Source organism: Cynocephalus volans, chromosome 1 (genome assembly GCF_027409185.1).
Source record: "Cynocephalus volans isolate mCynVol1 chromosome 1, mCynVol1.pri, whole genome shotgun sequence".
Taxonomy (NCBI): Eukaryota; Metazoa; Chordata; class Mammalia; order Dermoptera; family Cynocephalidae; genus Cynocephalus; species Cynocephalus volans.
Genome location: NC_084460.1, coordinates 219118040 through 219134884, shown reverse-complemented (window position 1 = coordinate 219134884; position 16845 = coordinate 219118040). Strand labels below are relative to the sequence as shown.

Sequence of the window (16845 nt, the reverse complement as noted above, 5' to 3'; positions counted from 1 at the left end):
ATGTGCATTTCTAACAAGTTTCCAGGTGATGCTAATGCTACTGGTCTGGGGACCACAATTTGAGAACCATGCCTCTAACCCAGGTGGCTTGTGCATGCATTATTTCATTAGTATTTCTATTATGTGGCCAAGAACTGGACTTTGGAAGGAATAATCCTCCCAGGTCAGAAGTAACATACCTGGCTGAGCATCATACCCACCTGGGAGGTTTTTTTTTTTTTTTTAATTTAACATCCAATTATGGTTAGGGGTAAGCTTGGGCTTCATCTCAGATCTACTGACTCAACATCTCAGTATGTTGAGAACTTGTTTTGGAAGTTACCCAGAAGATTATGACTTATTATAAGGATTTGAAACCATTTCCTTAGATGAGCCAGACTTGTGAGCTTATGAATAACTTATACGAAAAATTATTTGTTTATCTGAAATTAAAATTTAATGGAGCATCCCATGTTTTTATTTGTAACCCCCTATTCACTCAGCTGTCTTTGCCAGGAATTTGTTTCCTCTGTATGTTCCCTTCTTTGCTCAACATACCCCTATTTTAAATGCTTAAGGGAGCAGAACTGAAGAGTTAAACCCATACAAACATGATGATGTGTGAGGTGAAGAAGAGAATTAAGACGTCTCTTCAGGAAAGAAAAAAACACACACACAAAGGGAAATTCATTAATCTAGACAGCAGAAACAAAATCAGAAGAAAAATTTACTGTCTGCTAATGGTTTTTTACCAGACAAATCGTCAATTATACAGTCAAAAGAAACCCTGGGGAATCAAAAGACACCAAATATGCTATTAAAATGTTTCAAGTGTAACCATATATAATTCCAAATATGTATAATCTAAAAACACAAATACTTCAAGGTGCTAAGTGAAAGATGGTATAAATCTACATCAGGCTTCAAAACTGATGCTTCCAGGTAAGTCTAAATTTGGGCCAGAGACAGGGAGATAACGGTGTCTGTCCCCTGCCTGTTTTATGGGAAGCTAAAGAGCCTCAAGATGAGACACTCTTAGTGTGTCAAGGATGAGAAGAAAAATAAATACAGCCCAGCTCCTGACATCAGCATATAACTACTAAGAGATGAAATTGAGTAAGTGAACAGACAATCAAAGCAGAGAAGAAAAGATCACTGATTTAGAAGACAGAGAAAACAAGGGAGGTGATCCGGCAAACCACTGCCCAGGCTGAGTAAACACCATTAGCACCATGGTCCCTGCAAAGAAAGCTTTCTTTTTAAGGAGTCTTAATATCTCATAGGTTAGGGATCAGCAAAGTTTTCCTATGAAGAGTAAGATAGCAAAGCTTTTGGACTTTGCAGACTATACAGTCTCGGCTGCATCTATGCAACCCTGTCATGGTAGCATGTAAGCAGACATGGGCAATACATAAGCAAATGGACATGCCTGTACGCTAACAAAACTTTACTCACAAAAATAAGTGAGACAAATATGGCCTATGGGCTATAGTTTGCCAATTCATGTCATACGTGAACCCACGTGGCAAGGAGAGCATCATTAGTGGATTCTACAGAGAACCCAGTGTTCTAATGGTGCATGTTTAATTAGAAAACCATTTCATTGTATGATCACTATACACACAAGGGTAGAGTGTTTAAAGGGCACCCCAAAGTGTGAAGGCAAGAAATCAGGATTCCAGAAATAGGGAGAAGACACTCATTTGAAATTCTGAGATTGTGTTATAAAAGGGAAAGAGAAGGAGACATTGGGACCAAACATTTTAGCATGTGTTTAGAAAAGTCCTTTTGGTGGACCTGACATTGAGAAGCAGGTGACCATGGGGGAGGACCCTCTTGCCAGTTTCTCTAAGTAGTCCTTTTTAAGTTGCCACTGCTGAAGGTGCAGCATATGAAACGTCTCATCTTTCTTGTTCAGGGAGGTTTTCTGACCTTCTCAATTCACTGAGTTTGCATTTAGCATCCCAAAACATGTCCTTCCCAAAAAAGAAAACAAGTCACTTTGGCATAGAATTTTACACTTTAAGCCAGCATATATCACCAATGGTGTGTGGAAACAAAACTTCAGTGACCTCCATTATGACCCTGTAAATGTCAAAGGTCATCTCAGTCAAGAAACACACATGCATGCATTTACATGCATAATTTAAAAGCTTTATTTCTCCCCCAGCCCCCAAAAATTAGCAAATGATTTCACATTAGTTCAACCAGACGTCTTCTTCCTATTGATGCCTTTCTGACTGACTACGCTGTTGGAGAGAAATCTGTTTTCTCATTGGGGAAAGGGTTCATTTCATAGTGACACTCTGAGCTAATCACAGACATGGGCATGTCTGACCCAGCAGCCTCTGAGGGAGCCAATGAGGTCAAAGATTCCTATCAGATAAAGGTCTGCTCAGGGTAGGACTAGTCAGGCTACTATAACCCGTCATCAATATTGGCAGGATCCTCTCTGCAGAACTGACATAACGCAGCTCCCTTTGACAGGAAGCATGGAAGCTAGACAGTCCTCTCGGTCCCTGTGAAACCCCATCCTCAGTCCTGTGGCCTCATGTGGGAGTAGTTTTGAGAAGCAAACCCCTGGCTGTGCCTTCGGGTCCAGTGTGCCTACTTTACCAAGTGCAAGACTGGTCTTCACTCCATATACACCGTTATTGGCTTCTGCTTTAAAAGACTGGTCTCTGCCACTCCCAGGAACGGTGGCTCATAGCAATGGAAGCACAAAGACACCAGCAAGCACTGGTAGGTAGGGCGTGGGGGCACTGGTGCCGGATGTTCTCTGAGCGTGCATCACAGCGAAGACTGCGTTCGTGTGGTTGGTGGGCAGTTCTACATTGCAGATCATGCCTTCACAGCAAGACCTACACTCCTGTCACAAAAGGAAGAGGAGGGTGGGGAGAGAGTGAATAATAGGAAGAAGAGGGAAGAGACAAAACAAACAAAAAGAAAAGAAAGGCTTCTCCACCTCTATCTGAAGATAGACTATCAGCGTGGGTTACCCGGGCCCTTAGGTATCCTTCCCCCTACCCCCCACCAACAAACAGGGAGGGAAGGACCATCTTGAGAATCTTTTCATCCTAACTGTGATTCATGTGTGTCAAACCCAAGCATAAGCAAGGCAAAGAAGAGGGAGGGAGAATGAGCCTGCTCGATTGAGTCAACAAATCTTTTAAAGGCTTGTAAGGCAGAACACTGAAATGAAAATGAAAGCTAGGAACCTTTTGGATTAGACATTGATTTTCCTTTCTCAGTACTACTTGTTAGGGGATAATAATGACTCTATTGTCCATGCTAACACCTGACTCCTGTCATTACAGCGGCAATGGCTTGCTAATAATGGCTGCTGAGCACAGAAAAAGGCTTGGTCCCAAACAAACAAGGTGCTTTCAGAGAATGATTTCAGGGGAAGCAACCTCCTGTCATGATACCAACGTGCACCTGGTACAATGGCTCAACCCCATAAACGCAGCCACTCATAGAGGCTCCCAGGATGGCTGGGTAAGATAAAGGCATCGACTCTAAGCATCTATAGCTGCGGTTCTCAACCCTGGCTGGACATCAGAATCACCTCACTGGACTTTTTAAAAAGTTCCTGAGGTTCTGCTCCAATTGGCCTGGAATGCCCTCTACCACCACAAACACAGCTTGTAAACGTTGCCCAGATAATTCTCATGTAGCCAGAGTTGTTAAAGCCACTGATGTCAGAACCATTTTCTATATTTACAAGCCAAGTCAAATTCTAAAACCTCATGAAATGTACATACATTTAAGCAATTTTTTTCTCAAACATTTCAGGATTCCAGACATTTAAAAGAGTAAAATGCTCATTTACAACAACAGAACGAGAGTTAAAGAGATCAATTGATCTAAAATGTACCTACGGTTTGATAAAATGAGGCTAATCTTTCAGACTCTCACTTCCTCATCTAAGGAGAGGTGGGAGGCAAGACGAGGTTTCCTTAGTAAAAGGTGTCACCATTTTCCTCTTTCCACCTTCCAGTCTCCCTGTGCAGTGGTCTTGGTGACTCCTGTCTATGAATAAAGCAGGTGAGCTGGGCTCTGTAGTGTTTGTCATTCTCTCATGGATGGGTTACTCTTGGGCCACCAGAGTTGGCTTCAGACCATTCACTCAAAGCGTGAGGTCTAAGGTCTAGTTCTGAAGTCTGGGAATTACCACTCATTTTTAGTAACATTATTTCTTGTCAAAGGACAAAAAGTCTTCAGCTTCTCTTTGGGTTCCATTTCATAACTGTACAAATACATTCCTCAAAGTATAAACATGTTCAACATATTACTCATTCCCCTGCCTCATCCGTGATGTATAACTTACCAACACAAGCATGAAATCTTAAACAGTAACTTACACACACAAGCACACACAGACACACAATCCTTACTGTATGTTCTGAATCTCGGCTGTGACGGCAACCAACAAAATGACATTCACTTCTGGAGGCACACTTTTTGGTGATAGATGTAGTTTTTCCATGGCTGGTGAAGTGATGAACTGTCAGACAGTACTGTGTATCTAGAGAACAGCAACAACAAAACCAAAAAAAACAACACAACTTCATTTTCCACATTGCAAAAAAGATCTCAACAATTACATCAGAAATGACTAAAATTCAAAATGATCTTTAGGTTTCTAGGCAAGAAACTAAATAGATGTGAACTCTAGAGTTTCTAGGTAATATTTTTGAAAAGATATCAGCTTCTGGAGCACACATGTGTTTTGAAAATGAATATAAGTGGGCATCCATCCTTTGGTGTCAGCTATAACTGAGAAAAGCGTGCAAGCTTTTCATCAAAACTGGGCTGTTCACTTGACAGGAAAGTGTTTATGTCTCTGACCCTCTCTCTCCCCTTCTGAAATACTCTAAAATAAAATGAAAATTATGATTGTAAAATGCAATGGTCAGAACATTTGCTGCTACATTATTCAACATGCGTTTCTTATATACTAATAGGCCATGTGGCAAACTGGGGTGAAAAGCAGGTGCTTCAAGTTACGCATCAAGATCACCTTCCTCACCCACCTAGTTCTTATTCATGTTCTACCCCCTACCAACCTGTAAGACTTTTCCTCTTCAATGAATTTCCATTTTTTCTCCTCCTCTTCAATTAACTCTTACTTGCTGCTTCCTGCCCATCCCCTGCTCAAAATAGCTAGCTTAATTCTACGTGAACCTATCCTTATAGCTTTAACCACTCACATTTTTTTTTACTCAGGGTTCTTTCAAGAAAGTGATTTCACTCAATATCCTAGGACACTCCTCTTTAGTTCTGTCTCTCTTCTATAGGTATCTCAGGCCAATGAAATGCTTTGTAGTTTATTGATCAGAGACTACAGCAGCAATGTCATAGGATGGAGAAAAAGACTGGACAGAAGCTGAGAAGACCGGAGTCGTGTTAGATCTTCTGAACTCTTTGTTTTTTTTTTTTGGTAAAATGATGATAGTAAGTGCCCTGGCATTTTGATAGGGTTGTTGTGAGCTTTAAATAATATAACAATAGCAAACACACACTGAGTGTGTATCATCAGCCAGATACTCTTCCAGCTGTGTGCACTCATTCAGTCCTCACCATGAGCCTTAAGTACAGTTTCTTGCCCGAGGCCACAAGGAAGGAAAATGGTAGAAGGTAGTTTTTGGGAGTTTGTGCTCTTAACCAGAAGACTATTTTGCCTCTTAGTATACTTAATATTAAGCCAGATGGTACTGTGGAGTGTTCTACAAGAGTAGCTGACTTCTGGATTCAGAAGGAAAGGGAATCACTAAACGTTTCGGAAAAGGCATTTCAATTTATACTGCAAACAAAGAAGAATTGAAAACTGGCAGCTGCATGTGTTCATATAGAATACCACACACACTAAAGCAGCTCTAAAAAGTCAGCATAAAAGCCAGGGTAAATAAAGCAAGAAATGTCACTCTTGTCAGAACCTATTCCATAGAGAACCTCTTTAAACAACACCACCAGACCACAGAAGTGGAGCTGTCAAGTGAAAAGGAAAACTGAGATGACAAAGAACAATAGCTACAGGCCTGTTTGCCCCAAGAAATGGTTAACTGTCACTCCCCTCAATAATGACACAGTGAAACATAAGAAATTACACCCTCAGATACAATCCCAGATGGTTGGCATCTTTGGGATTTGACTGGCATGTAGTCAAGAATGTACTGTCACACCATGCTGGAATGTAGGGTCATCCCATGTCGATCTCTTTAGGTGTCAGCATCTCAGGGTGGACGTGGCAGACTGACTCTCTTCCTGTTCCCATCTCTGATGTTTTCTCAGTGGTGGAAGCTGCAGAATAGCCATGCATATTCCTTGCATGCACGTTAAATGGCTTTGGCTAATGAATGACAAACTGGAGCATTATAAATAGACCTAGTCAGTAGAAACAGTGTTTTGGTATGATTCAAAAGAACAGCATGGTCCATGAAGGTAAGACCTAAGAGGCTGGACATCAATGCCCCAATTTACTACACTTAACCACCCAGTTTTCAGGGGAATTTAAAGCAAATTGTTAAAGAATGATACAAACCTTCAGAAGTAAGTTAGTAAAGAGAGGTGTCAACCAACCTTGAAAGCTTGGAAATAACTAAGATAAATTTCTGTGGAAAATGTAGAAACAAATCCCCAAGTGCATAAAATCACACATTCATCCAAATGCACATGCATGATTTAAGGGCAGTTACTCTACAGAAATGTAAAACAACCTTAAGAAAAAAAAAGTTGGTAATTATTCTTGAAAAGAAATAATGAAAAATACTATCCATATAGATGTCACAGCCACTTGTGCTAATTTACAGTATAAGATTCCCAGACCAGTGGAGGTCTCCAGTGTGTAATATTTAATGTCTCCTTACATTGGCTTTATCCAGAATGGGTATTTATTTATTTCACTGCCATAAATAATGTGGTATAGAAATTGCCAAAAGATCCAAGGTAATAGTAGACCAAAACTAGTAATCTCTAATTTGATAAGAATTTGTTTGTTTTCCTGGCCTTTATATCTGAAATCCTAAAAATAAGTACATTCTAAAATCTGAATATCCTGATTTTCTTATAGTTAGCTCTAAGTAGTTTTTCAGTTCCAAATCATCCATTGGCACATTCTATCTGCTTTACTTCCAAGTCTGTATGTATTAAATCATTAAGCTTCCTGCCTCCTCTGTTCCTACCAGCCTAGTCCAAGTCCCCATATTCTGCCTGAAGACAATAATAGCCCTCACTTGGCGTCCCCTGCTACTCTTGTCCCCAACCATCCATTCTCTACACAGTAGCCAGAGCAATACTTTAGAACACAACTAGTCCCATGTACTCTCTAGCTTAAAACTCCCTGTTGCTTTCCGATCACATTTATAATGATAATCCAAACTCTTTATCAGAAAAAGAAGATCCTGTATGTCGTGGTCCTTGCCTCCCTTTCATACCCCTTCCCCATCTCCCACTAAGCCTCAGTGGCCAGTCTCCTTCCTGCTCATTAAAGAGGCCGAGCCTACTCTTGCCCCCTGAAGCCTTTGCATCTGCTATTCCGTCTTAAAAACTGGTATGCTGTTCCTACAGATCTCCACATGGCTCACTTGTTTTGGTCATTCAGGTCTTAGTTCTAACATATACCTCTCAGAGAAGATTTCTCTGACTACCTAATCAAAGGCATCCATTCGTTCTGTCAACAAATATTTACTGAGTGTCTAATATGGGCCAGGCACTGTATTCAGCAATGAGGATATATCAGTGAACTAAACAAACTAAAAAGATACTCAAATGCTTGTTAAATGGATGAACGAGTTTCCTAAGCATCAATGTATCTCAAGAGTACAGAAACCTGTCTTTGCTTTAAGCCAGTAAATATGACTTTTCTACAGGTATCATTAAGCATTTCTGGAATTCCTAGAATGCCTTCCTTAATCAACACTGTTCTGTCTTTTCTCCCTGGTAAATACCATTTAAGAAATCATTTAAGATATTCTTCCTCAAGGCACTCAACTAAAAATTGAGGCTATACCCCAGTTTAAGTTCTCTCAGTATGATCTCATGTCTAGATAGTCTCTTAGAAGAAATCTGATTCCTCTTGAACATCATCAGTCAGCCTGTTGGTATGCTAACCACCTACATAAGACATCTCTGTTCCCAGCAAATCAGGAGAGACCTAAATGAAGTGAGACCATGAAAGAGTCTTCAAAACTCAGCACACTTACTTTGTGGACACCATTTGTCCTCAGCCCATCGATTGCAGTTATAATTATCCCCTGCGTTTTCACAGGTAAAACACTTGAAGCTGTTTGGAAATGGTGTAGCTTTAAAGAAAGATGCAAAGGGAAACAGGAAGGTTAGCAGCTTTTCTTAGATGAAACAAAACTTACAAGCCATTATCCTTAAAAAAAAAAAAAGGATTTATCCATCGGGCTTTCAGGCATTTTCTTTATTCCCTTTTCTTTAACTATTTGTTTTGTGGATTTCCACTATAAAGTAAAGAAAATTATTCCACAAGCCTCTTTGAAAGATCCGTAATTGATAATTTGAGAATAAGTGAGAGTTGAGGGTGGGGGTGGTATTAGAACTAATAATTTGATCCATATGTCATCCCTGAAAAGAACTACAATCAGATTAACCTGAGTTTGAATTCTGCCCTTCCCATTCAATAGTTGTGATTTTTAATGTCTAAGATTAATAATATTTATAATAATAACAATGAAGATCCCCATGATTTGCAGAAGTACATGAGGATTAAATGGGAGGTTGCAAGAAAAATACCAAGTAGATCATTATACTATATATGCATGTACTGAAACAACAAACTGTACCCCATATGTACAATGAAAGAATTAAATTTAATTAAAAAGGAAAAATATCTAGTAGAGTCCCTAGGGGCACATCAAGTCATGCTGGTTTCCATCCATATGCACTTCCATTAAAGTTACATTTAACCTCAAATGAGTAATCTCATTTGATAAATGTCAGATATCACATTAGACCTTGACCAGGAATACAACATCTAATATAAGGATGACAGTAATTTTTAAGTCCTTACACTCAGGTGTGTTACGGAAAGGAGGAATTCTGAGTTGCTGGCAGTCTGGACTGAATAGTATGCAGTATGTTCTTTTTATATTTGTTTATTTATTTATTTTGCTTTGTATCTTGTTATTTTAATGGGCAAGAAGAAAAAAGAAAAATTTGACATTTCTGTATAGGCCAGGGTATAGGGCCCTGTTATTTTTGGAGAATGTGAATTTTGGAGAATTATCATTTTTAGAGAATGAAACAGATGAAAATCAAGATGAACCCCAAGCCACCCTAGTAACATAACCAGAAGTTGAGGTGAAAATTAGAAAGCATGGGTATTTCAGATACAGGGGAGGATATACATTGCTGCATAAAACAAGAGCAAAATATCAATAACTAAAGTTCAGAGGACATGAAATTAAGTATTGTGAATACATCTCAGTTTTGCCTATGCATAAAAGTGCATTAGGTAGATAAATAATGACATCCATTTTCACCTATTAAATCAGTACACTTTAAAAAATAGTCAATGCTTGTGGGTGAATGGTTAAATTGGCACAACCATTTTGATTAGCGCAGTTGGTTAGAATGAGGTGTTGGTAACACCAAGGTCAAGGGTTCAAAGCCCTTACTGGCAAGCCACCAAGAAAAAAAAAAAAAGAGAGAAGAAGAAGAAAAAAAAAAGAAATTCTAATTCCAGGAAATCTATTCTAAGGTCATAAGCCAATTGAAGAGAAAGGTACATTTAAAAATATTTTCAGTGAAGCATTGTTTAACATTTAGCTTGCTTGTGATTTTTTTTTTTTTTAATATACAAAGTATGGAGAAATTGTTAAATAAGCTACAGAAGAGCAATATGATTTTTTTTTAAATGTAAAGGACATTAAAATAGTTCCTAAGATACGAGGGCTGGCCCGAGGCTCACTTGGGAGAGTGTGGTGCTGATAACAAGGCCACGGGTTCGGATCTCTATATAGGGATGACCGGTTAGCTCACTTAGGAGAGCGTGGTGCTGACAACACCAAGTCAAGGGTTAAGATCCCCTTACCAGTCATCTTTAAAAAAAAAAAAAAAATTTCCAAGATATGGAAAAATATTCCAAATGTAATGTAAAGGGGGGAAAACTAATGTAAAGAGGGGAAATCTAATGTAAAACTAAATTTGTGTGATTGCAATATGTCACATATTTAAATACATAAATGTAGAAAAACACTGGAAAGAAATATTCCAAAATGTAAGGAAGAGCTCCTCTGAATCTCTGGATTATGAATAAAATTTACTTTCTTCTATACATTTCCTAACTCTTTGGAATTTTCTGTAATAAACACAACTTTTTTTTTAAATGATTTTTTTCTCATCAAAAAATTGTACTAGGCTTAAAAAGTTCAAAATTTGTAGGTAATTTGTGACCTATGAAAACAATGTCTTTGCTTTCAGCTGTCAGTATACAATCATTTCTAATTTAGAAATACATAATAAATGACAGTTCAAGGTATGTGTGTCATATACATGTGTGTATGTATATGCCTGTAGTATATATTGTGTGTACACACACCACGGATATGACTCAGTGTTCTACATAACAAAGAAAACACAAAGTTCAGAACAGTAATGACATATACCCTATCTAGAAGTAGTATAAAGACAGTAGTTCTCAGACCTGACTGCGCATCAACAGTACAAGGACAGTTCTTCAAAAAAGAGGGAAAAAGAAAAAAAAAAAAATCCACATCTCATCCTCTTGACTATTGAGTCTCTGGAGAAGTGACTTGGGGAGATGTAGTTTTAAAGGCTTTCACCATGATTTGGATATTCTTCCAGGTGTAGAAACAATAGGCATTCACATGCACTCCAAATAATTTTCATTTGTAAGAATCTCTCTCTAATAAAATAAATGTATCAGAGATGTTTTACTTGTCTGGAGAGAGAGAAAGGAAGAACGATGGTATATGTACCCAAACACACATACATACATATACGTATATAAAATATATTAACATGAATTATCCTGTTAATAACATAGACTAATATTTGCCTATTTTTAAAGTATTAGTGGAAAAGCTGAGTTTTATGTAATCTTGGCTAATGGTGAATATGCCTAATGGTAATAAAAATGCATGTAATATTCCCTTCCAAATTTCAGACATACTAATCTGCTTTCGAAATTGTTAACAGCCATATGAAGAATTAGTATATCATTTACCCAGAAATTTCCCACAACCAATATCCTTCTCTAACAAAAAGATCAACAAAGAATATTGAATTTTCTCTCCTAAGCCGTGATTAGGGAAAGTATTCCAAAGAATTTTTTAAAACAAAAACATTTTAAGACGTTAGCAGGAAGCCGAACCATTTTGAAGAAGTGGAGAAAGTTTCTGTATCTATACACTTACCCACAGAAGTAATGAAGATTTTCTGTTTTATTCTAGGTATAACCCAAATGTTCCAGAAAAAGGCAGAGTTAGGGGAGATGGAAAAGAGGGCTTCACATGGACACTCTGACCACACAGGCATGAACCAGGATGGTGACCACTACTTACGGTCGAGAGGAGGCCTCACATTATAGAAATTGATGTTCTTGGCAAATGCCCAGTGTTCCGAGAAGATAAAGATCTGGACAACAGCTACAGCAAGGGCATGACAGAGGAGCAGCATTCTGACCTTGTGTACTGGACACTCCAAACTCGCGTATCTATGATGAAAAGATAGACAGGTTCAGTTTATATTTTACACATCAATGGGAGTGTATCTGGCTTCTGTTTGGAAAGCCTGATTATTCAAATATATTCAACCATCTACCTGTTGTGGGGGCTAGTACCTGCGAGTAAGCTGAATTTTTCATGATCAGATGAAAGTTAAGTAATTACTGCCTTCTACTGGTCAGGCCTCTGCACCAGCCAGCTGAGCTTTAGCAGGATGCCCAGTGGCCTCTCGGGTTCAGGAAGAACAAGCAGCCAACAGTACCAGCCTGGCCGTGCCCCATTCCATCGGTGGCTGAGGCTAGCTGGTTTCCTTCATGCCGAATCACCTCTCCTAAATCAACCGTGGTTCTGAAGCAGGTTTGGCTGAAGTCACCAGACCACCTATCTGTCAAATCCATTCCCTGAGTAAACTCTAATGTTTGAGCAATTTTACAACTCTTTCAAAACCTGAAACAATAAAAGTGGGAGCAGTGGAAGGGACAGTGGGTAAAAGGGCAATTAGTCTGAAAAATAATATCTTCACTGCACTCCAGAGCACACAGAGAAGAGAAACAAGAGTCACTGCGAAATGCCAGCCCCACACTATGTCCCTGTCAAGCTGGATGCAAAGAGAAGCTGCAAGGAGGTTCCAAAAGAAACACAATAAATGTTGTTTGAAAAGCCAAAAACCTAATGTTAGTCCTGATTCACAAATACTACTCACTGCCTTCATGGACTTTATAGGCAGTGGTGAAACCCAAGGAAACAACAGACACACATGCATATAGCACTGAGCAAAAGATATGACGTCTTAAGCCTCATAGGTTCTAATCTTCAGAAGCAGACCTGGTAATAAGAAAATCTCTATCACCACTGACAGGTTCTCTCTGCCGAGGGGGAGGTGTGGACAGCAGAAAAAGTATGTAACTTGTAGTCCAAAGACTTTGGTTCAGGTGCTGGCTCTGCTGTTTACTAGCTGCCTGACCTTGAGCAAGCTCTTTAAACCCTATTAACCTCCATTTCCTCATCTGTAAAGTGGCTCAATAATACCCATGCTGCACACACGTTTGGGTAATTGTGAGCTCCAATACAGACTCAGATAGGATCACATAGGATTGTGTATGTAAAAGCACTCCTAATACAGGTTCTGTGAAAATGTTGAAATATTAGAGTTTAATATCACTGGCTGAACTCATTTTCTTTTTGCTGAGTCAACTGGTCTCAGTGGTTTAGGGAATTTTTCAAAGAAAAAAGCTTTGATCTCTGCATATATGAGCATAATCTCTCACATGGACATTTTATTTGAAGCCAGTGTAATGATGCGTTGATTTTAGGGATTTTACTTCCTCCTCTTGGGTTGTGAGTATACTGGTTCTGCACATGTGGTTAATAATGCATACTTATGAAGATGGAACTGAATATTCCATCCCAAAATGTAGCCACAACTTCATATCACCCCTATATGTGGCTTTTGTCACTGATAGGACTGAGTCACTAAGGAAGTACACAGTGTTTAAAAAAAAAATAGCCCTAAACTTTATACACTGCATTCCAGCTCAGTATATAATCAGACCTAATGATATAAAAAAACTATTTATGATTCTTTCCTGGCTCATTTTAGAAATCAAGATGGACCTTTCTTAGTTACTGAACCTCTAAATTCTGTTCTTATGCTCTTTCTAAAGAAATGAACATTTATCCCACTATATTATTCTTACAGTCAAGTGGTTATACTGATATAAATTCTGCTTCTCCTACACATTTCTCTGAGTTGGTCTATTCCATAGTCATTATGAATCTGTAGTGAAGTAACGGATACCCCTTCTTTCCACCAGTGGAGACCCTTTGAGTATGGGAAACTAATCACTCTTTCACAAACCTCAGAATGACTGTGTTCCAATAGCAATCCACAAGAGTTCTTGTAATATGAAGACGATGCCTGAGATTAGGTGATTTCAGAGTTGCATTGTCTACATTCAAGTCCCTTTTCCACCACTAAGCAACTATGGGACCTCAGACAAGTCGCTGAAACCTTCCAAGCCTCAGCTTCCCCATCTGTAGAACAGACATAAAGACAGTACTTACATCCTAGATTTGAAGTGAGGACGGAGTGACACAATGCACAGGAAGCACTCATCTGAGCACTGAGCGCATGATGAAAGCTTTACTTACTGAGCACTGTTTGGCAGTGAGAGGCAATTGGCTCAAATACCTGCTTCCAAACCTGCTGTTTGTAAAGATTGGTGTGAGTTCTTTACCTTCTCTGTACCACAGTTTTTTCATCTATAAAATGGGAGTAAGGATATCTAATTCACAGGGTTGTAGAAATTAAATTAGTTAATGCCTGAAGTATTTAAAGCACTTGAACTATCTAATTAGCTATGTGCCAGAATTTTGCTAACTCTTAGTAAGTAAGCATTTACTATTATGTACAAACCTGCAGTTTGGAATCATAAGTCCAAATCCCTGGTTTTCCTCATGTAACCTCAGTGTGAGACAAAAGCCCATTCATTCATTCGACATGTCATTTTTGACACCTAGTACATAATAGACATTGTTATCACTGACTCTCCAACATCTTTTCTGTCATGCCAATTGTGTTTTAGAGGGAGAAGATAGGCAATACACATAGAAAAACCTAATTTCCAATAGTCATAAATTCCACAAAGGAAATACAATAAGGTTATATGCTAGTGAACAGAAGGAGCTGCTTTACATACATGTGGCCCCAGTATATCTCTCTGAACAGATGAGATTTGAGCAGGCAAATTAAATAATAAGAATGAATCAGCCAAGCAATGAATCAAGGGAAAAGCCACCAAGGTCCTAAGATGGGAAGAAGCTTGCCTTATTCGGAGTGTGGAGTGGGGGACTCCAAAAGCAGCCAGTGTGGAGCATGCAGTGGGGTGGGGACAGACAGAGTCAGGGAATCAGTGCAGCCAGATCACACAAGCACTTACAGGCCATGGCAAGGGTTTTGGATCTAGCAAAATCAAGAAATTGTTTAATTTATCTAATTTTGAAAAATATCAAAATATCAAGAATGCTTTGTCTCTACAGAATAATTGGTCCCAAATTTCTAGCCTTATTTCTAGCTCCTGGAATAAAGGAATACTAATGATAGTGAATATAAAGAAATATGGAATTCAGATACACCACAGAGGTTTCTCTGAATGAATAAATGAATGGATGATAGACAACTTAAAAACAACTGAATCAACAAAACCAAGGACTGGACTTTTTTGGTTTCTCCATCCCTCACAACAGCACTGTAGGTGTCATAACTGTTGTACAGCTAAGGACATTGAGGTTTAGAGGCAAATAAATATAAAGATCCTAGCACATTGCCTGGAACATAGCACCCCCTCAAAAAATCTCCATGTAGTGCACTCTGGCCTACTAAATTTGAAAACTGGTGAAAAGTAAACCTAAAGAATATTGTTTCCATATAAACAAAATATATTTTCATTTCCATTTTTAGCTAAAACATCATAGACTTATTCTATCAAAATTCTCCAAAACTGCAAAGGTTTTATTTGTCAGATGAGGAAAGAGCTAAATAAAAATGTCTCCTATTTCCAGAGCATGCTCTCTAATCTCTTACCATATACTGCTTCTCCTCAAGGACCTATATCTATCTCTACTTATTCTTCAGTGTATAAGTTTGTGTTAACATGACTGTTTTATTTTTCAAAACCAAAAGACATTAGAATAAATGAAAAGGTAAATGACTAATTATAGTATCTGAGAGTTGTTTTACATTTAGAACCATTTCATGGAGACTCTGAACTAAAAATTATTTGCTGAGACTTTGCTGAATAGGCTCTCATCGCAGTCTTTGTTGTACAACAAGGTTACAGTAGAGCTTATATTTTGTTCCAGAGGGAAAAAAAATTTTTAATATAAGTTAGACTAAACCATTGGGGTTAGTTTCTCCAAGGCCATCACACGGAGCACTTCTTCATATGGAGAGAGGAATGACCATGAGCTTCCTCAGGTTATTTGCAAAACTGTGTGTCTAGACAGTTTTTCCCTCTGGGTGGAGTATCTCAAAGGAATCTGAGACCCACATAATGGTTAAAAGCAGCTGTAATGATTTGGCTTCCTGTGACTTAGACACTTTCATATTTTGACACTAAGAGAAAAAATTCCACATATACATTTGCTATCTGGTCCACACTCCTCAAACTCAAGGGTAACTCAAAACATTCTTTCCTAAACACAGCTTATTCCCTTTGTCCATATCTCACAGAGAGTAGGCCTAGTCAGAAACCCCTAACCTATGGTGCTGGATTTCCCTGTGTTTTATGAGTCCTCTCTTTGGAAGGTATATTAATACTTGCTCCAGAAGGCAGAGTGCTTCTTTGCCAGGAAAAGTATTTCTGCAAAGCATATTTGTAGGGAAACAGCAGGGATGGGCACTCTCAGGCATTCTAGAGAATAGTAGGTAGCCAGATTTGTAAATTTAGGACTCCCCCCAGAGACTTTGACCCACTACTGACCAGAATAAAGGACTTACACGGCACTTGGCTCAGAAGCATGACTATTTCCCAGATCAGATCCCTGGTATTCATATCACCCTACACGTGGCATTTCATGCTTCCAAGGAAAATGTGAAAAGTCGGTGGGGGCCTCAAGAAGGAGCACATCTTTGACATCATAAAAGGAAAATTACCAACATTATTCTTTCATATTCCCCAGGACCATGCTCAGCACAGGGTAGATACTCAGATACTCAGTAAATACTTTCTGAAATAGAACGAACATCATTAGCTGTGACCTATAAGGAGTGCCTTTCTTAGCAAGTACAACAAAGGTTGTGACAGCGTGATCAGAGTTAAAGAAATGATGGACTCAATAGGAGATCTGAAAGAGAAGAGACAAAACAGAGCTGGTAAATACTAGCATTTTTTGCACAATCGCTAAAAATGCGTCAGCAAGCACAAAGCCAACTTCAACTGCCAATAAAACAAATGAAATAGATAATGGAAGGGAAACAGCTCTACTAAGCCTAACATGCCTATCAACACTCACATTCACACCTTTCTGCAAGCACCACTTATCCCACAGTAAGACACTTTAATGACAATCTTTAATAGGCCTGCCTTCCCTTGTAAAAAGTGTAGAAGGCAAAGTGGAAATTCAAAATGAGTGCTGAAATTTAACTCAGAAA

General features: G+C 38.7%; 1 protein-coding gene across 1 annotated transcript in view; it reads right to left on the bottom strand.

Moving 5' to 3' along the window:
* Positions 1–2126: 2126 nt before the first annotated feature.
* The window catches only part of LYPD6B (LY6/PLAUR domain containing 6B), a 153553-nt gene continuing 138834 nt past the window's right edge, over positions 2127–16845 (bottom strand). Inside the window, exons 2-5 of the mRNA XM_063077464.1 lie at positions 11532–11683; positions 8184–8282; positions 4377–4507; positions 2127–2848 (exon numbers count right to left, since the gene is read on the bottom strand). Coding sequence (XP_062933534.1) covers positions 2684–2848; positions 4377–4507; positions 8184–8282; positions 11532–11646 — 510 coding nt within the window. The 5' untranslated portion in view covers positions 11647–11683 and the 3' untranslated portion in view covers positions 2127–2683. The remainder of the gene's footprint in view (positions 2849–4376; positions 4508–8183; positions 8283–11531; positions 11684–16845) is intronic.